Raw genomic sequence first — 19,978 nt, 5'->3', positions numbered from 1 at the left:
CAAAATGAAGGCAGCATAAATACGGGCTTATAGAGAGTTAATTGAAGTATTAAGTAGCATCAAATGGAAATACTCCAATGAGTAACTGTAAGTGTCAAAGAAACTGCAGGCTTTAAAACGACCTGCATCCATGTCCTCTCATACAGGAACAGTCTGACTCAACTCAACATGCTCCAAACATCTAGCGTTTGGAAAAACGCTTGTGAAAAAACAACGAAAAACAGCAAACTTTGGCTCGTCGATTTCGCCCTCATTTGACCCTCATTTGGATTCCTCAGAACTAAGCACATGTTCACAATGGTCCGATGAATAAAGGGATGTTTCATGGTTTTTTAAAGGGAAGGGAATATGTGTGGTTCGGGACGCCATCTTTGTTCCTTTCTCAAGCCGTGTCCCAGAATGCAGTTGTGTGTGTGTGGGGGGGGGGGGGGGGGGTCGGGGTCCTCTTGGAGGTTTTTTCAGACACCGCTGCGTAATCCGACACCTGACATCATCTGTTGAAGGGATCTTCGGTATTCGAAGTGAAACCAGATGTAATTCCCCTGCCGGGAAAAGGAAAAAGAAAAAAAAGAAACTCCTCCCCTGAGCTGGAGCTGCCGTTGCACTTCCTCAAAATCCAGCTGATATAAACGCACACTGAGACCTAGTTTGGCAGTAGAGGAAACACGGTGTCGCACTCGGGGAAAACTTCGCCAGACCCTTTGACTTTTGGACTTGAGGTACATTTGACTTGTTTTGCTTTGAGTTTGGCGCATTCCTTCCTCTTGAACAGGGCTCCTTTAAAGTCTGAAGGGATCCATGTTGTTTCGCACTATAATGAAAAAAATGTGTGCTGAACTCTCTTCATCTACAGGCATTGGTTTGAACTTCCATGGGCAGATTCTCTGTGTTTTTCCAGATTAACTGTGAATGATTTGCATAGATTATCAAACCCCTCTGTTTAAATAATGGCATTTCCATCAAATCACCGGGAGTGAAGCCAGACTAGATACAATCAACATTTGTGCAGGACGTAGCTCTCAAAGATGTGTTTGGTTTAGTTAATCCCAACAGGTTTACTGGAACGCAGATACCGACTGGAGGCAGGATGTGAGAAAAGAAAAGAGGAACAGGAGGAGAAGCTGATGAGGGACGGACGACAGGAAAGAAAAGTAAAGCAAGGGCGTAGGAAATAGTTCAGACTGCTGTGAAATATCTTTAAAGTCTGGAGTTTAAAAAAGCACTAAAAAAAAAAAGAGAGAAGAGAACTCAAACAGAAACTGATGATTTGCTTACTTGAGTTTGATTCTCTCTGCTGCCTGTCTGCCATGCAGCTGCAGGACAACATTCGTCATCACGTTAATCCTCGTGAGCAAAACAACTAAAAAAAAAGGGAAAGAAGGTCTAATTGTCTGCCAGTGACCCCTGGAGAGGATGTGCAAGGTCGCCCCCCCCCCCCCCCCCCCCCCAATCCCCCAGGACAGTCTAACCTTCGCTGTGCTGTGTAACATGCGGCCCTTTTCCCGTCCGTCGCCCTCCTGCAGAATGCTGCTGCGGGGGTGCGTGTGCCTGTTGCTGCTGGCGGCCTCGGCCCTGAGCCACATGGACCAGGTCTCTCTGGACGCCCGGTGGGAGGAATGGAAGACCACCCACCAGAAGGAATACAACGGCCTGGTAAGTCTCTGCCAGCTCGTGTGTGTGTGTGTGACGTTTAGCTAAAACCAGAATAAAAAAAAAAAGAAGCTGTTAACGTGTTGCACGCCGCCTCTACGAAGGTGCCTCGCCGTGATCCCAAATCAAGAAAACACGATTGCACAGTTTGATGCTTGAACAGTGAAAAGGAAACGTGAAAGCTGCAGGCCTCCGTGACTCAGCGTTGACTCTTCATGGTGAATGATAAGCACGGCGACGAGAAACTTACCAAAGAAGTTACTTTTCTTCTCCTCAAGTTATTTCGTCTCTAAAGAATACATCTAAGCTCTGTTGAGGGAACACCAAAGTACCTTTAGTCTTGACTCCGGGACTTTTGTTTTCTCACTGAAAAGGATTCAGGTGGCTCGTCGTTGCTTGAGATCTACTACTGGCTCGTTTCCCCGATCACTTTGCTTGCAGAGATGCATAACTGCTGCCCGGGAGAACTTCCCTCAGCGTCTTGCACGGCTGATTTGAGGCCAGGAACCAGGCTCTGCCTCCTCCGATCCTTCAAGCGTGTGATTTTAGATTTTACAAAACAAAAGTGACGTATTTTGAGGTGCAAGGACTATATGGTTTCAGGTTAATAACGCAACGATGCGACTGGAATCCCAACCTTGGATGCTCCGAGTGTCTAAATATGAACATGCAAATGGTGGTTTTGTGTTTTCGTTGCCATGGCGATATCAGCGCACAAAGCTTGCTCTCTCGGCACTCAGTTTCAGGCGATGCGAGAGAAACGCCGTCACTGTTGAAACGGGGCTCACGAGATGTGCACACGTTGTGCTCGACTCCCTGCAGCCGCTCCTCCTCCACACGGCGGGGTCGTTTGAATCAAATAGGCTCTGCGCTGAGGGAAATCAATAAGAAATATAAAAATATAAGAAATAAGATTAAAGCACCGGTTGCTCTACTTCCTGGTAAAAAAAAAAAAGAAGAAAAAGGCCGATCCAGTCAGAGACCAGAGAAGCAAAAGTAAAGCAGGACATTCAGTCTCTTTGTCTTTTGCACCAGGCTGCAGAGCAATTTCTATCCAGCTGACCTTTTCTAGTGTGAGTAGATTCCGTCTAGGCTTAAACAGGCAAATAAAGACATCTAATCGGGATTATTAACTGTAATCACATGGACGGAAATGAGTTTTCACTTGATGGTAACCGGTTGCATTCAGCCGTCAGCTGTTAAATCCAACAAAGAGAATCAATAACATCTTTTAATGTTGTTTTTTGTTCTTTTTTTTTATCTCCTGGCGGCGAATTCCGCAGACAAAACGTAGCTCAGTTAAATCTGTTAGGCCTCTTCACCTCTGGCTAGAGGTCACCCCTCCACAGCTGTGGAGCGTGTGTGTGTGTGTGTGTGTGTGTGTGTGGATTTAATCTACAGTGCTGCTTGTACCTGGGTCGGCGTACAGGTGCTTCTTGTGTTGTTTACATCCGTATCCGTGTTCACATGAATGCATTTATTTGAATGTGTGTGTGTTAATGTGGTCATTGTCTAATGTTGACAGTGGTGTGTGTCTGTGTCAGCAGCTCTCTCTCTCTCTCTCTCTCTCTCTCTCTCTCGTGATGTGATTTCAATCAGTATTTACCTCTATTTCAACCCCTCCTTGAACTGACAGCAATAGAATAGAACCAAAGTCTCTGTGCATCATTTGCATTTTCCATTACTGAAATGGATATTAAGATAAAAATAATCATTATAGTTATGCTAATGGTTGTCAAGACCACCGACACCAAGAAGAGCGAGGAGGTTTTTTAGGTCACCGACCAAACACTCGTCTGTATCTTACTCCCAAATTGAGACGGAACAAATGCTGAACAAAAGCAGCCCCCCTCAGCACATAAAAGACACAAAAATAAAGGAGACAGCAACACGTTGATGCAACTTCCTTCAGTCATAATGCTAAGTTGGTGGGGGGGGGGATCGCTGTGTGAACGTGTGCTGGTTAAAGTGACCTCATTAATGCAATGGGGCTGCAGGCAAGCCTCCTTTGTCTGCTTATTCAACTTTTATTTGCCCTATTTGCCCACATTCATTTCCCCAAGCTGTCGGGTCCGAGAAACAGAAAGAGAGGAACCGTTCCGAAACATCCGGGGTAAAGAAATGCAGACTTTTTCTTGTGCCCGACCTTCAGAGCTGCACGTGTGTTTGTCTCAGGATGAGGAGGGCATTCGCAGGGCCATCTGGGAGAAGAACATGCTCATGATCGAGGCTCACAACCAGGAGGCGGCGCTGGGCATCCACTCCTTCGAGCTGGGCATGAACCACCTGGGCGACATGGTGAGTCCGAGGCTCACCTTCCTGTTACTCGCCAAAAGGGTTTTCTTCTTTTCTGTTTCCCATTCTGCACTCTTGAAACCATCCCCCCAACGTGTTTTTTTGACATTTGTGCTCTCGGAAGTCTATTTCTTCTCCTGTCACCCACGTGAAAAAAAACCCCAATCTAATTTACCGTCTACAAAGACGTAAATGTCATGGAGTTCGTGGCCCATGAACATTAACTGACAGCTAAATGCCACCGACCGAGAAATCAGACATTTGCCCGAGCTTCCTATCCACAAAATCTCAGTTTTGGTTTGATCGCGTCGCTGTTTCATCGTTATTTATGATACAATAACATTACTGGCTCAGCCCAGCTGCTGTGGTGTAAACACCAGGAGGCTGTCTCAGGTAAATGAAGTAAAGAAATACCATCTGTCATGCTGAGGAACTGCCGCTCACAGGCCTCGGGATGCATTGATATAAACAACGGGATTTCTTCCACGTATGAAAAAGAAAAGCATCAAATTCTTACTGCTGGTGTTTTTTTGTACAAGCCGTACATTGTGCAAAGGGTGGAAAGCAATATGGGTAAAAAAAAAAATCACAAGCTCATTTAATGGTGACAAGAACATGTAAATGTTTTTGTAGAAACAGGTGGCGGGGAGATAAAAGATGCTTTTCCACTTTCATCTCGTCCTTAAGTGCAGCGAAGAAGAAGCACCAGATGGTGTGTTCTTCTTCGTCTGGTGATCTCTTGGCTTGCATACTAATTAAAGCACTGAGGAATTCTGATAATAATAACTAGCACCGTATTATTTAAATGATTTCTTCACACAAATAACAACCATCTCTACCTTGTATCTTTGCACTTTTGTGTCACTTTTTGACCTTTTGTGCAGTGCAGAAAAACGACTCTGTATCTCCTCCACATTTTTCTACCTCTCCTGTTCCTGTTCCCGTTACAACACATCTTTTCTATTTCTAAGATTATTCCAAGAACCAAGAGGAGCTTCCTTAAATCCTTAAAGAATGTACCTCATGAACTTGTCCTTTCTGGAGGACAGCGCGTAAAGCCTTGACTGTGTCTCCCCGCTCACGCAGACCTCGGAGGAAGTGACCGAGAAGATGACCGGCCTGCTGGTGCCGATGGACAGCGAGCGCCGCTTCCCCATGGATCTGGACGACGAGGTGTCGGCGCTCCCCAAATCCATCGACTACCGCAAGAAGGGCATGGTGACTCCGGTGAAGGACCAGGTCAGAGGTCGCCCGGCAAAGCATCTCCATCGTCACGACGCGCACATAGACGCATTGAAACAATACTCTGGGGTTCGGGTTCAACTGTGTAGTTTTTCATCTTTTGTAGTTATTTTCCTCATCTTTAACGCTTTTCTCCTCCAATGAAAAGTATACGTTTTGGGGTTTTACAACACAAGAGAGCTCGAGGGGGGAAGAAAAAGAAGGTCGGTCCGTTTGATGCCTCCACCTTCGAGTGCAAAGCAGCCTCCAGAAGCTATCGCTTTACTGCCTCAGATTTGTGGCTAACACATTTCCATCAAAGGCCTCCCCTGCCTTCAAGCAGAGGAGAGGTCTAGTCAGCCAGAATAACTGCAAACCCCTGTGTGAATTCAAAGGAAAGCCACCTCGAGAGCATCTTTGCGATTGTCAGGCAGCTCGCTCTCGTTCCCAGGACCTCAATTACGAAGAGAACGCACCTCTAATCGTCTGTATGGAAACCGGACATGATCATGAGCTGATATGACAAGATTAAACAGTTTCACTTCAGTAAGCACTGAAGCACACGTGTCATGTTCATAGTTTTCAGATTTTGTGAAATTTAATTTAAATATGAATGGTTTTATGAGGGTTCAAGGAGTTAGGACGTCGTCGCCCTCTGGTGGACGGCTTTCAAACCGCAGCGCAGGAATCATTGAGTGGCTTTCTGTTCCCCTTGAACAATGCAGCAGTCTGACTTCACTCTTTGCCCACTAACACGTCTGCAGCTCCCTGACCTCTGGCCCCTGGTTTGTTTGAACGTGCACATTTCTTCTCATTCCTCACCACCTCGCTCTCCCTGTCCCCCCCCCGCCCACCCACCGACTCCCGGCAGGGTTCCTGTGGCTCCTGCTGGGCCTTCAGTTCCGCCGGGGCCCTCGAGGGCCAGTTGGCCAAGACGACGGGGAAGCTGGTGGACCTCAGTCCCCAGAACCTGGTGGACTGCGTCACGGAGAACAGCGGCTGCGGAGGAGGGTACATGACCACCGCCTTCAAGTACGTCCGGGACAACGGCGGCATCGACTCGGAGGCGGCCTACCCGTACGTTGGGGAGGTAAGCAGAGCGGGAAGGGTCGGGGTATCGCAGCCACGACGTCCCCACTCGGTGGGTAAAGGCGTGACAGGTGTCCCCACTCGGTGGGTAAAGGCGTGACCGGTGTCCCCACTCGGTCGGTAAAGGCGTGACCGGTGTCCCCACTCGGTGGGTAAAGGCGCTCACGTGGTTCGACCACATCTCTTTCTCTTCCCTGTCGTGTGTTACGTGACGATTGTGTGACATCCTGTGGCGTGACCCGCAACCCGCGAGTACAATCAGTCACGCGTGTGTTACTTTTACTCAAAGGAGAATCCGGCTGTGAGCTTTTAGCTTTTAATCTACGGTTACCGTGATGCTTTGACAGGGAGTGAAAGCATTTCACTTTTTTGAAGAGTCCAACAGTGTGAAGCGTGTGAGATACAAACTTCTTTTATTTGTATTATGTGTTTTGTAATTGTGAACAATGCTGATAGGCAACAACAGGGAACAGAGAAATGTTTCCTGACTTATGGCCCCACCAGCACCCAAAAACCAAAGGTTAAAACATCGGCAGCAAACACCTCTAAAGCAAAAAAAATATGTGTTTGTTTAACTAAACACTGGATGTAAAGTGTACAAAGGACTACGGACAGAGACAGGCTAACTGTTCCCACCTGTTTCCTGTCTTTATGCTAAGCTAAGAGTTTGCTAGCTACCTTCATATTGAACATAAAAGCATGGTCTTAAAACGTTACAATATTAGAAAACACAAAATGATGAAAAGCAAAGAAATGACAAAAACAATGTTGATGAAAAAGCATTTTGTATATTCTCTAACAACAATCTATCAACAGCAAAAACAACTAACCTGAACAGTTATTTTAAAGCAACAAGCATAAAAAAAGAGAAGCTTGCACGTTTTGCAGAAACCGTTGGTTTACCACAACCTAAAGGCACAAAGCGAAGCTTGTTCCTCACTTTCAGGTTGTCACACTCCACCCAATCAGGTGTCAAGGAGAGCAAAATCAACCTGTTATTCCACGTTGACCTTTAAAGCAGCAGCGATATTAATAATATAATTAATAACAGGAGGTTGATTCTCAGAAAACATTTGGTGTAAATTCTCCGACAGACAGATTGCTCTTGAATCGCCGGTTGGCTGAACGAGGAAGTACGACTTCTCGTAAATAATTTCAGGCCGCATCTTCCGGGTAGTTGGGACACCATTGACGCATTAATGAGGCACACAACGCCACGTGAGCTGTGCATGTGACGCATTATTGTTTTTTCATTATCGAGACGTTTTCGCTTTGAATTGTTTCAAATGATTGCTTTTTTTTGTTTCCGAGAGTCGGCCCCGTGACCTTTTTTTTCCGCAACCAGCGCGTCTCTTGAATGTGAAGCGTTGTGCTCCTCGGGTTGCTAACACGCTGTCTCCCTCCTCGCCTTTTTTGCCCCCCCCCCCGAAAGGACCAGCCGTGCCGCTACAACGCGTCTGGCATGGCCGTGCAGTGCAAAGGCTTCAAGGAGATCCCGGTGGGCAGCGAGCAGAAGCTGGCTCAGGCTCTGAGCAAAGTGGGCCCCGTCTCTGTGGGCATCGACGCCGGGCTCGGCACCTTCCAGTTCTACCAGAGAGGTCAGTGAGGGACGAAGGGACGTCCAGGAGGGTCAACTGATGACGTGAAAGGCAGCTCTTTCTGAATTGAACGATGCACCATCAAGAGGGAAAGGTGGACAGAGCAGTAAAACAAAAACACGAGTGTGTTGTTACGCAAGTCGACGTGTTATTTTCAATACTTCTCACGTGACTTCCAGGCACTCACTTGGTTCCCCCGAGTTCCTCGGGCATGTTTGAATGGTCAGTCAGTGATGAATGCAGCTGCTCTCAGCACCTTTTTTGGTGAACGATTGTAGTCAGCCGAACCAGAAGAGGAAACGGACGACCACACGGGAACAACAGCGCGGAACATACTTTCGAGGCGGCTCTCGAATTGTCGTTTCCAGAGCTCCGTGCAGCTCAGGTACTCTCCCTCGCTCACTCTCACCTCTCCTGCCATCTTGCGCGCAGGTATCTACTACGACAGCGCCTGCAACAAGGACGACATCAACCACGCCGTGCTGGCCGTGGGCTTCGGAGTGACCCCCAAGGGGAAGAAATTCTGGATCGTCAAGAACAGGTGGGGGAAGCATCATCATCACCATCATCATCATCATCACCACCACTTGAGTGGCATCGGGTGGCAACTCTGATGCGTCTCTCTCTCTTTTTTTTTGACAGCTGGGGCCAAACCTGGGGCAAGAAGGGCTACGTCCTGATGGCACGTAACCGCGGCAACCTGTGCGGCATCGCCAACCTCGCCAGCTACCCCGTCGTGTGAGGAGGACGAAAGAAGGGGGGGGGGGGCTTTGCTGTGACTACTACACACAAGAACGCACAACCACACGAGTCCAACTCACCAAGCCCTTAAACAGTAACCAAAGGTTTTATTTGATCAGGGTTCCTTTTTATTTCTGAAACGTTGTGCATTAAAGGAAGCTCTTCTGGATTGATGAGGTCTTGGACTCCTTCACGGTGTGTGTGAGGAGGATAGTTTTGGTTTATCCTGAGTTGTTGTAAGCACTTTGAACCCCAGTATAGACCTCCACCCTGGTCTGCTCCACAAACACACCCCGAACCTCCGGGGCAGGGCGCCGGCGACCTCAAACCAGATCACTGGTTGGTTAAGTGCCGAATTAAACTACCGATCTGGCTGGGAGTTGCTCAATTACAGTTTGTGCTGTGATGGGAAACATTGCTGGGCAATGGGAGCTTCTCTTTCCACGCAATCAGTTCTTTAAACGTTTCACATTTTTATTCTTGATCATGTCGATTTTGTTTTTCTGTTCAGAATGTTTCTGATGAGCAAACTGTAAATTGGTGTTTTCTATGAATAAAGGTTCCTTTTTGAAGTAAAATTAATCATCTGAATTTATTTTTTTTAATGCAGAAAAAGAGCTGATGTATAGTGAAAATGATGATAGAAAATTATGTCCTACAATAAATGAACATACCATCTTTAGAGGAGTCTAAAGAGTTGGCTCTCAATGAGGCAACAGCTGAGCAGGCTAGAAGCTAACAGCGCTTACAGAGGCTGCTAATATATTAAAGATCAGAATCTTAAATTGAGCACTTTTTAAGTTGTTCTCTTTATGATTTTATTTTTTTATTTTTATTTTTTTTATTTTAAAGGCTTCCAGAAGAAAAGTTAGTTACTCTGCAAACTTGGATAGATCTGCTATGTGAAGAACCTGCTGTTTGAAGTAATTAACACAATGTGTTACTTAACTGGTCAGAACATAATGTTCATGAAAATAAACCTATATAATAGCAATAATTGATTGACAGGAAATCATAGGAGTTTGAGCTGATAACAAGCAGAATAACGGAAAATATTTGACGTCTTATTTGATCAGTTTTAGCTTTAATTTTGGTGAAGAGATTTTGCCATAATCTTGTATGAATTGATGTTAAAAAAAACAGTTTAACATAGATATCAAAGCTTGGTGTGATTATCAAATCAAACTACATAAAGCGCGTTGACTTTTCGTGAGGTCAAACTGGACATACACTCCAGAAGCATCACTTCAACAGCCTACATCTCAACGCTGAATTCTTTTGTTTAGACATCTCCCACTTTTTATTTACACAAAAATCCCTTTTACCTACCTTTGAAATACCATTTATACATGACATTGCATTACATGTCATCTAGCTGCTATTTTTATCCAAAGCGACTTACAATAAGTGCATTTCAAACATAGGGAGACAAACTCAGAAGAAGAAGAAACAAGTGCAATTTCATTTTAAAAAGCCAATTTACAACTTTAGCTATAGATAAGAGCCATTATTAAGTACAATTTAAGAGCTACAATTTGCTCATTCTATTTTGTTAACGTTAATTGAGGAATTTAAGCACACAAAATGACTTTTGATTGAACATTTAACCCTGTTAAATCTATAATAAATCTGTATAATCCTGTATTTGTTCCCTCCAATGTATTTGCATTATGGGCTGTAATTCCCATCGCAGCCTCTGAGAGTCGCTGTTGCACTTCTAGACTTTTTAATGAAAATATATATATTTTTTTTAATGTATGTGTTTTGACACAAAATAAGACAACGAAGCCTCTCCCCTTTGGTTTAACGCAATCCAGTCGTGTTGTCTAGTTTCATTCTGAGGCTTCGGAGGCGCCTCGTTGTCGTGGCTCGCTCACTTTTCGGAGGCTTCAGGCGAAAACCATCGCTTTCGGTTTCTGATGAGGAAGCGCGGCCGCCTGTCACGTGACGCGTTTCCTCATAAGGAGCCAGCAGCGAAAACACGGCAGGTTGTTTAAAGCGGAGAAGCAGCGATGACAGCGACCGTTCAAGGCAAGTTAAAAAGAAACTTTTATATCAACACACACGAATTCGCACGAATGCTCGGCCTTTAGCGTTGATTTCATGTTAAAGGTGATGAAACAAATATCTGATCTGCTTTTACTTTCGTCTTGTTGAGGCTTAACACGCGTTTCTTGCCTCGTCGTGTTGATCAAAGTGGAGAGAAGTAATATTTGCTATAACGTTGTTACACGGAGGTCTGGTGGGTCTTGGAGGGGGTTATAAAGACTTTAAACATGTTGTATTATTTCCTCAGGCCTTCAACGTGTTGCACATTAACCCCCCAGCAGGAAATGTCGCTTTATTATTAGTACCTGTGAAATGTGTGCATGAAAGTGACCAATAGAGAACTCCACGGACTGATGACGTAGGAGAAGTCGACAGCGTGTCAGATTGTGGTGATTGTTCGGGACATTTGAGGCTTTGTAGCTTTGGGTTCATTTTGTGTTTTGGTATGGAGTCAGTCTGCTATCAGGTGACTTTACAGTCATCTTAAACCTTTTAGCTGTCAGTCATCTTGAAACACTTCCGGTTGCAGATCTACACAGTGAACGCTTGAACACACTCAGTCCTGATTTTTTTTCTCTTTTTTTCTCTACTTGTTAATTGCTGATTCTCTGTTCTTCGTTCAGATTTCCTGCTTGTTCATATAGTTTCGGTTCTGTTCTCCTGGTGATTGCCTCACTCTGGGGATTTATTTGACATGTCAGGAGCTTTTTCAGTTTGAAGGAAGTGATGCTCGGCCTTCTGCATCAGAAGCCCATCTCCAACGCTCACACGAAGCTTGCGGCGGTATCATGTTACACGCGGGGGGATCAGGATGTTTAAAACGGACTCGACTAACAGCCCGAATCCACGGCAACATACAACAATACACTTACACACCGTGTTACTACCACAGACATGGCCAGAACTTTGTTTTTTTTAATTTATATGTTCATATGGCAGCATTCTCTCATTCATGGAGCGATACAAAGATATATTCTGACCTCATTCAATAAGAGCCAAAACAACAACAACAACAACAACAAAAGAGATTTCAGAGCTTTCTCTTTTGACCTTCAAACTCCGAGCAGGTCGCGTCGCCACTGATTCCTCCGACACGTTGACCCTCCTCCGAACGCCACCACCCTTCTCACATGGGAAGAAGTGCTCACAGGTGAGACAGCGTGCTGACCCGTGTGACCCTCTCACGTGGCCCCTGTGCGATTTCCAGGCCCGATGCTGGGGAGCCTGCTGCTCGTCTCGCTGTGTGTCGGGGCGGCGGCGGCGGCCATGTTTGACAGCCAGCTGGACGCCCACTGGGAGCTGTGGAAGAAGACGCATGAGAAACAGTACCAGAACAAGGTGTGCAATTAAAATAACAAAGAGGGTGGGAGGGTGGTTTGAGTCTATTTGAGGCGTAAATCATTAACTTAAACGATATCTGACCCGATGCACCCACTCGTGTGTTGAGGTGGAGGATGTGCGCCGCAGGGAATTGTGGGAGAGCAACCTGAGGCTCATCAGCGTGCACAACCTGGAGGCCTCGATGGGAATCCACACCTACGACCTGAGCATGAACTTCATGGGCGACTTGGTGAGACACACTCGCTCCCCGCCCCCCCCCCCCCCCCCAACAGCATATGTATAATTATAACAACATATTGCAACATAAATATCAATAATTATAACAACAAACAAAGATTTAAATAGTCCCTGATCACGCCGTTAGATGATGACTTTCACTCCAATCAGGATTAAAAAGTGACGTGAACAAAGTCGTTTCCATGAACTGATCCCAGCGCTGCTCTCGCGTCCTTCCCCACAGACGCCAGAGGAGGTCCTGCAGTTTTACGCAACACTCAGTCCCCCCACCGACATCCAGAGGGCGACATCCACCTTCGCGGGGGCGTCCGGCGCCCACGTACCCGAGGAGATGGACTGGAGACAGAAGGGCTGCGTCACCAGCGTCAAGATGCAGGTAAAGAAAAGCCCCCCCTCCCCCCCATCTGGGTTCCCATCGAGGTCATCTTGAATCGGTTTCTGTCTTGTAATCTGTCAAAAGGGATATTTAAGAACCACTTATGGTACAATAAATAACTATTTATAACTCAAGTATGTAAAAAAAACACTAACATGAGAAGGCCAATGTGTCCCATTACAAAAAAAGGCCTAAACCATTAAAAACACTAAAATCGATTATCATCAATTAGTGACTTCAGATCCTGGTGTGATAAGTCAAAATTACGTGAGGTATAAAAAGTTGAATTACAATGTGAAGAAGTATTGATTTGGCATGTTTATTTATAATAGATCAACAAGGACATTTCCCAAAGAGTCGGTTCTTTAACCTCTTAAACTCTGCTGGCTGCATCTTTTACAAACTGGTGTTGTGCTGCCAAACATGGAAATGTGAAGCGTTTCAGCTGTAACTTATGCGATAATAACCCAGGAAATGAAATGTCGGCGTGTGAACAGCGCCCCAATAACTCCCCCCCCCCCCTTTTGAATCCAGGGTGCTTGCGGCTCCTGCTGGGCCTTCAGTGCCGTCGGGGCCCTGGAGGGCCAGCTAGCCAAGAAAACCGGGAAGCTGGTGGACCTCAGCCCCCAAAACCTGGTGGACTGTTCCGGAAAGTACGGAAACCACGGCTGCAACGGCGGCTTCATGCACAAAGCCTTCGAGTACGTCCGCGACAACCAGGGCATCGACTCGGACACCTCGTACCCGTACAAAGGACAGGTGAGTAACGGCTTTAATCCGACCGCACGAAGACGCGTCGGGGGGGTGGGGGGGGGGGGGGAAAACCAACGTGGAATATGAGGAATAAAAAAGAAAAAATGGCAACAAAAGGTCAGCTCAAATATACACACTTTGTATGCAGCTGTAAATCCAGGTTAATAATACAGGACATGATGTTTATCACCTGCGTGACAGACTGTTAAATCACAGGGAGCTGTAACACCGACTATAAAATATGAAATATATTCTGTTTCCCATATTTAGTTAGTTAGAGACTGAGCAAAATCCTCCCACCTTTGGGATGCTTGAGGGAGATACGGCTCGACATCTACCGATATGCATTGCATTGCATCATTGATTTTTTTATATATTTATAAATGTGATATGAATACATGAATATTTAGCATTTATTTGTTAGGCACAGATACAAAGTGAAAGTTATCCGATGCAAACATTGTGTTGCACCGGTTGTGACCCCGGTCCGTCCTCTCGCCCGCAGTCGCAGCAGTGCCGCTACGACGCCGCGCAGCGCGCCGCCAACTGCTCCGGGTACAGCTTCCTGCCGGAAGGGGACGAGGCGGCCCTGAAGGAGGCGCTCGCCACCGTCGGACCCATCTCCGTGGCCATCGACGCCACGCGGCCCCGATTCGCCTTCTACCGGAGCGGTGCGTCGCGCATCGCATGCTCCCCTCTCTGCTCACGGGACTTTGAATACGTTTTAAAATAAGCCAGAACATGATAAACGGGCAATTATTATTATTATTATTATTTTTAAAACTTGCCTTTTTTTTTTTCCAGGAGTGTACGATGACGCGAGCTGCACCCTGAAAGTGAACCACGGCGTGTTGGCCGTGGGCTACGGCACGCTGAACGGAGAGGACTTCTGGCTGGTGAAGAACAGGTAGGACGTGTGCTGAGGGGGGGGGCAGGGGGGGGGCAGGGGGGGGGGGGGGCGGGACTGGAAGATCCTCTGCATTAACAAGCACAGCAGGTTTGACCTTTAGTGGTTGACCCAAAAGCACCATAAACATCTTCCTCTCAAACGGCCATCAGCTCAGACTACGAGGTTGATCTAAATGCTAAATGGTGCTTAAGCGAGAAGAAGGAAGTTTCAATGAAGTGGAGACATTATTCTATTTTCATAAAGAGTGGAATCAACTTCATAAAAAAATGAGAAATCCATTTAGCTTCTAATCAGACTCCAACCATAAACGCTCATTGTCAAGCTAATGCTAAATGTAACACTGAAAACAGTGAATGCTAAGCTTAACTAGCACGAGGCGCTAATGATGCACGCGAGTGGCTCTTCTGGTCATCTTCAATTGCTCAAAAGTTTCACCTTTTTTCTGTGTCTGCTCTTTGGATCCAGCTGGGGAGATCGGTTCGGGGACGGGGGCTACATCCGGATGGCTCGCAACAAGAAGAACCAGTGTGGCATCGCTCTGTGGGGCTGTTACCCCACCATGTAGAGGGAACCCAGCAGATCCCTTCTCTTTCACTCATACAGTACATTTACAGTTTAACTCCACATTGATTAAACCATTTTTTCTACGTTTTGTTTTTAAAACTCTTTTTAATGCACCTTTTTTTTAAAGTAGAAAAGTCAAACATGGTAAATCTTTAAATCTTAGATATTGAACCTGTTTTTAACTGTGTTTGTATGCGTTTGTTTTGAATCTTTAATAAAGAGACATTTATACACCGTAATCGCCGGCTTTTAGTACTTTTTCAAAACTCCAGTTTGCAAAGGAAATGCAAGTGCGTGACAGTTCCTTCAGTTTGCCTTCTTTCTAATGCTGAATTGTGTAGAATTCTATGGGAAAATGACTACTTCCCTTGATTTATTTCCCCAGTAAACATTGGTCATATGGTCTCAATCTCTAAATTTAAGTCTTCAATGAAATGAAGGCCTACTTAAGAGTCAAATTGACCAAAGGGAAGCGTTGGCTGGTGGGCGGGGCTTAGTAGGTCGCTGCCATGGAGACGTTTGGAGGTGTGCAATGTTTTTTCGTCTTGCAACATGAACGTCGCGTGTCTCCAGCTAACTGCAGCGTTTCGATCCTCAGCCTTCAGTTGCGCTTCTTTGCTCTTGTGTCAGTTCTGGTAGCAAAAAAAAAAAAAAAAAAAAAATCCAAGATGGCAACATCCACTTCTCGTATTGAGTCAAATGCTTCAGACACTAACCAGCATATATTATCACATCATAGCGTCTGTCATTGAACGTGCACCTACTGATAGCTAGGGGAGCTAATTCATTTAAAGCTCACTGCACGACACGTCTCATTTGGTTAAAAAAAGACCCGAGAGCAGCAGATATTTAACACTGTGCTTTTGAAATGGCATCAACTGTAACATCACCAGCAGGGTTTATTAAGGGGATTTCAAAAAGTTAAGGGTTAATGACTGCAAAGTCGGCCTAGTGGATGACACCGTTTTCAGAGCCTGTCGTTGTCCGTCTCGGGCCTTTTAGAGATGGGGGCACCTGAAGGAAGGTCAGAATAAAGTCAACCAGAGCACAGCGTTGGGTTACAAATGAGTCATTTTTATTTTTTTAGTGCAACATCACAACAAACAATTTTCACATGAGGTATTCAAAGGGATTTTCTTTAGTTGTTGATACAAAATGTCCCACCATGATTGACGTTTAAAGTGTTGTGTATCTTTTTTTTTGTTTTAAAGCCTTTGGTTGGTTAGCCACATTCATTAGTAAGTCTAACACATGGACAAGAATGGCACGATAAAGCATGGTGGGTCGAGTCCAAGCTGAGGAAAGTCAGACTCGCTCAAATATAATATTTCCCTCAACTCTTCCCCGTTTAAAGCTTTTTGTATGGATTTAATTAATTCCTACTTACAACAGTGGGATCAAACAGTATTTCAACTACACTAAACATTTGGAAAAAACAGGTGTTGAAGGGGTGGCTTACAAATGTGGAAAAATAGCTTCTTTCTCCTCCGACCTTTTTTATTTTTGGATGAGCGCTTGATTTTTGGGCTTTTTCTGTTACAGCAAGTCACAGCAATCTGTTTTTTTTTTTTGTTGAAAAAAAAAAACAAGGAATAGGCAACGTTTGATTACAGCAAGATCCTCCTTGCTTGGATTGTCACCTCCCTTCTTTTTTTTGGTCTTGAGAATGATTTTATTTATATACAGAAACATGTACCGATGGGGACACTAGCATACTGGACTCAAGCTTTGGCTGGACGGGGGGGGGGCTTGTTTGGCCCCCCCGTTACGGATTGATTCCAGCACATTTGGTTTTTGGAGTAAAAGGCGTGAAGAAGAGACGGATGGACAGACAAGATAGATAGATAGATAGATAGATAGTCAGACACCCTGACAGGATGGGTTCTTTGGTTAAGGAATATCGTGGCCACACAACATCTCACACAGTTGAGGTAGATGGGTAAAGTCTTCATGTACACATGAGGGTGAGGGTGGGAAGGGGGGGGTGGGGGAGGGGGAGGGGGGGGGGGGGGGGACACTGGGGTTTCACAGAGTCATAAGACTTCCATCTGAAGACACTGCCTCATGTCAGTTTCTCAGTTCCGGCTGAACACAACACTGTTTTTTTGTGACATAAATAATCAGCGGGCAGAACCCCACTGGTGCTTTTGTTGAATCCTCTGAGTGCTACGATGGCTCTGAACTACTAAAACTACCCATGATACATAACCATTCAGCAGTTACCCATCGATCTTTGGTTATTGTTTCTTTTTGGTTTCAAACATTATTATTATTATTTATTTTTTTTGGTCTTTTTTTACTCTGAAAGTCACCATGAGCTTCCAGTTCTGCCATTTCTTCATTCCTGCTGCCCTCACGGTTGCTCTTCAACGGCCTCGGCTGCCAAGACTCGGTTCTTCTTTTTGTCGTTGAGTAAAGTCACTAGAAAAGCCACTAGGGGGTGCCGCAGGCTCAAATGCTGATCCCCCCCCCCCCCCATCTGTACAGAAAGGGAAGAGCTTCCCCGCTTGACACGGAGCAGAAGGTGGCTCAATACAAAAAGCTCTGTCTCCATTTTAGGCTCCCAGTGAGGGAGACAAAGAGGAAGCGGAAAGGTGTCACCTCAGCTTTGATACGATGACGGTGGTGTGCAGAGGTTGGGGGACGAGCCTCAAAGATCTCGTATTTGTATTTTTTTTTTTCTTCCCCCTGTAGAAAGCCCCCCCCCCCCCCCTCCCACTCCATCGCTCCCCCCCCCCCCCCCCCTCGCTCTCAGCATGCTTACAATTGTTGCTCATTAAAGTTTAATTCAGCTCCTCGCCCCACTACTCCAACACCTCCTTTTCCTCTTAACAGCCCCCCCTTCCCATGTCTCATGTCTCCTACACAAGCACACACACACACACTACAGCTCTCCTCATTCTGGATGATTCAGCCTCCTCTCTGATGCCCCCCTCCCCCTCCCCCCTCCGCCCCCTTTGAATGCCCCCTAAAGCCCACAGGTCTGGCCAGGAGCGGACCCCAGACCAGATACCCAGAGAGGAGACGGGATGAAAAAAGCCTCCCCTTTGATGTGCACGAAAAAGTCGATGGCCTCTTTCATGACCGCCCGTCTTTCAAGTGCACGCTGTGAAGGGGGCCCCGGCAATCCGCCCCCTCCCAACGTTAAAGACAGAGAGAGAGAGAGAGAGAGAGGACTGCAAAAGGAAAAGCTAACCTTGCCACTCTTTGGGATCAGAGGATCTGTTTTTCTCCTCATTTATGCATCCACAACAAATGCAGGAAAATCAAATCACATGAGCCTGTGGGAGGTACTGTGGGAAACCAAACACCCCAAGAGAACCTGGAATGAACTCCAAGATAACCCCCCCCGAGGATCAGGAAATGGATACGAACGCTCTTGTAGGGCCCCGGACGCCTTGTAACACGAGTGCAGAGCCCTAACAGAGGAACAACATACTCCTCAACCCTTTAGAAGTCGGCAAGAACAAAAACTACAAATCTGAGATGCCTCAAAACGAGATGAGGAATGAACCCGGAAGAACCTAAGAAGACCACGGACAGGCTCTGAGACCGAGAGAATCCCAAAGGTCCAGGAACAACACCTAAAACCATTAGTCCTAGGAACCAAAAATCCAAGATCCCCCCCCCCCCCACAAGAGGGAACACGCTTTAAGAACTTTGATAGTCCAGGAGCTAATCCTAAAGCCTTTAGCACCTAAGAACCAAAAATCCCAAAGAAGCCCAGAAGAAGACGAACCCTCTTGGAACTGAGACAACTGGCAGAAGGGCCGAGGATGTGGAGGACGGTGAGATCACACAGAGTTGGACAAAGACAGGAGTGTCTGCGCTGCACTCGGGATGTGGGGGTGGGGGCAGGTGAAGGTGGCGGGGGGATCGGGGGGGGTGGGGGGGGGGCCCTCAATGGTGGCTTCAGTGGGTCCTCAGACGCTCGTCGGCGTTGTTATTGTTATTGTTCATAGCATTATTCATAAGTAGAATCACAACATTCAAACAAGCTTTGGCCTCGGCGTTTGAGAGCGAACCGCAGAGACATTTGCAAGAGTAAAGAAATCCCCGTTATTCTACGAAAAATCAAAGCAAAACAAAACAAAGGCCAGGCCTTAAAGATAGAGAGAGATACGCAACATCACGGGGTGGGTCGGGCTGAATTGGGGGGCGTTGGGGTTGGGGTTGGGTGGGGTGGGGGGGGGGTTAAGGATTCAGGCCGTACATTCAGGGAGGCAATGTTAATCTTTGGTATTACGATGGGATTCTACAGCTAAAAGTGCCCATCAGAAAAAGTCTTCAGTTTCACACAGACATACAGAGCATTGTTAAATAAATACTTACAGTATATAGATAGCATAAATAAATAACCAAATAAATAGAGGAAAGGAAAAAAAAAAAAGAAAACAATAAATACACAAGTTCAGTAATAAATACATTGATCAGATCTGCAATTGCATTTGAGACGTTGTTGGTTTGATTTAACTACTGGCTATAAGGAGGCATGTTAAAGCCGTTCCTTTGTGGACCAAAAAAATGACCTTTTTAGCGGGTCAGCGGGGCTGAAACAAACTGCCCCGCGCTTCCATCGTGTTTCTATAAATAGAGCGATGTGCTTGAAATCTGTACAAAAAAGGGCTGAAAGAATCACATTCCTCCAATTTCTAGACATCTGTAAAAAAAAAAAACAGGTTTTGTGATTGAGGTGCGGACAGTTACCTGGAGGTGAGTGGAAAGACGAAACACTACAATGTCACTATACATTGTGTCGCTCTTCCCCACGGAGCCTTTGTGTTGAATTTTCCATTTCTTTTTCTTCTCACTTCTCTTGATTTTTGGCTTGATTTTTGGAGTAAAAAAAAAATGGCTGTGGAGCTTTCAATTGGAAGCTCAGTCAGAGTCTTTAAAGCTAGAGACAGTTGCACCAACGAGTCCGTTTCTGCATCCTAGTTGTGTTTATTGATCCCGTCCTGGCGTGCGAGATGCAGCGCCCCCCCGCCCCCCCACTTGAAAACTCTGATTCATTCAAGGCGGGACCGTCTTCACATTGATTGACAGCTGGGAGTCTCGGACGCTACATAAAACCCTCCCGATAATTCCCGGGCTACAACGCAATCCAGTCCTGGGAAACCGTCACATGGAAACACATGCTAAGACGGGAGAATT

The 19,978-nt window shown here is 46.0% G+C and overlaps 2 protein-coding genes across 2 annotated transcripts; both read left to right on the top strand.

The window, feature by feature from the left end:
• The first annotated feature begins 468 nt into the window (after nucleotides 1–468).
• Nucleotides 469–9,176, top strand: ctsk (cathepsin K). Its single transcript, XM_037454021.2, has 8 exons — nucleotides 469–719; nucleotides 1,524–1,653; nucleotides 3,826–3,948; nucleotides 5,032–5,184; nucleotides 6,038–6,256; nucleotides 7,688–7,853; nucleotides 8,286–8,394; nucleotides 8,496–9,176. Exons 2-8 carry the CDS (start codon nucleotides 1,525–1,527, stop codon nucleotides 8,593–8,595), a joined length of 999 nt encoding a protein of 332 aa, XP_037309918.1. The 5' UTR covers nucleotides 469–719; nucleotide 1,524; the 3' UTR covers nucleotides 8,596–9,176.
• Nucleotides 9,177–10,467: 1,291 nt separating this feature from the next.
• On the top strand, nucleotides 10,468–15,063 carry ctss2.1 (cathepsin S, ortholog2, tandem duplicate 1). The gene is made up of 8 exons (XM_037454020.2): nucleotides 10,468–10,625; nucleotides 11,851–11,981; nucleotides 12,091–12,213; nucleotides 12,445–12,597; nucleotides 13,132–13,356; nucleotides 13,856–14,021; nucleotides 14,155–14,257; nucleotides 14,726–15,063. Exons 1-8 carry the CDS (start codon nucleotides 10,607–10,609, stop codon nucleotides 14,823–14,825), a joined length of 1,020 nt encoding a protein of 339 aa, XP_037309917.2. The 5' UTR covers nucleotides 10,468–10,606; the 3' UTR covers nucleotides 14,826–15,063.
• The last annotated feature ends 4,915 nt before the right edge of the window (nucleotides 15,064–19,978 follow it).

Source organism: Pungitius pungitius, chromosome 11, assembly GCF_949316345.1.
Source record: "Pungitius pungitius chromosome 11, fPunPun2.1, whole genome shotgun sequence".
Lineage (NCBI taxonomy): Eukaryota > Metazoa > Chordata > Actinopteri > Perciformes > Gasterosteidae > Pungitius > Pungitius pungitius.
This window is presented reverse-complemented; position numbering and strand designations above follow the sequence as displayed.

Coding starts and splice junctions, on each gene's coding strand:
- ctsk (XM_037454021.2), top strand. CDS start 1,525: ATGCTGCTGCGGGGGTGCGTGTGCCTGTTGCTGCTGGCGGCCTCGGCC. Junction 3,949..5,031: donor TGAACCACCTGGGCGACATG/GTGAGTCCGAGG, acceptor CCGCTCACGCAG/ACCTCGGAGGAAGTGACCGA. Junction 5,185..6,037: donor TGACTCCGGTGAAGGACCAG/GTCAGAGGTCGC, acceptor GACTCCCGGCAG/GGTTCCTGTGGCTCCTGCTG.
- ctss2.1 (XM_037454020.2), top strand. Junction 11,982..12,090: donor AGAAACAGTACCAGAACAAG/GTGTGCAATTAA, acceptor TCGTGTGTTGAG/GTGGAGGATGTGCGCCGCAG. Junction 12,214..12,444: donor TGAACTTCATGGGCGACTTG/GTGAGACACACT, acceptor CCTTCCCCACAG/ACGCCAGAGGAGGTCCTGCA.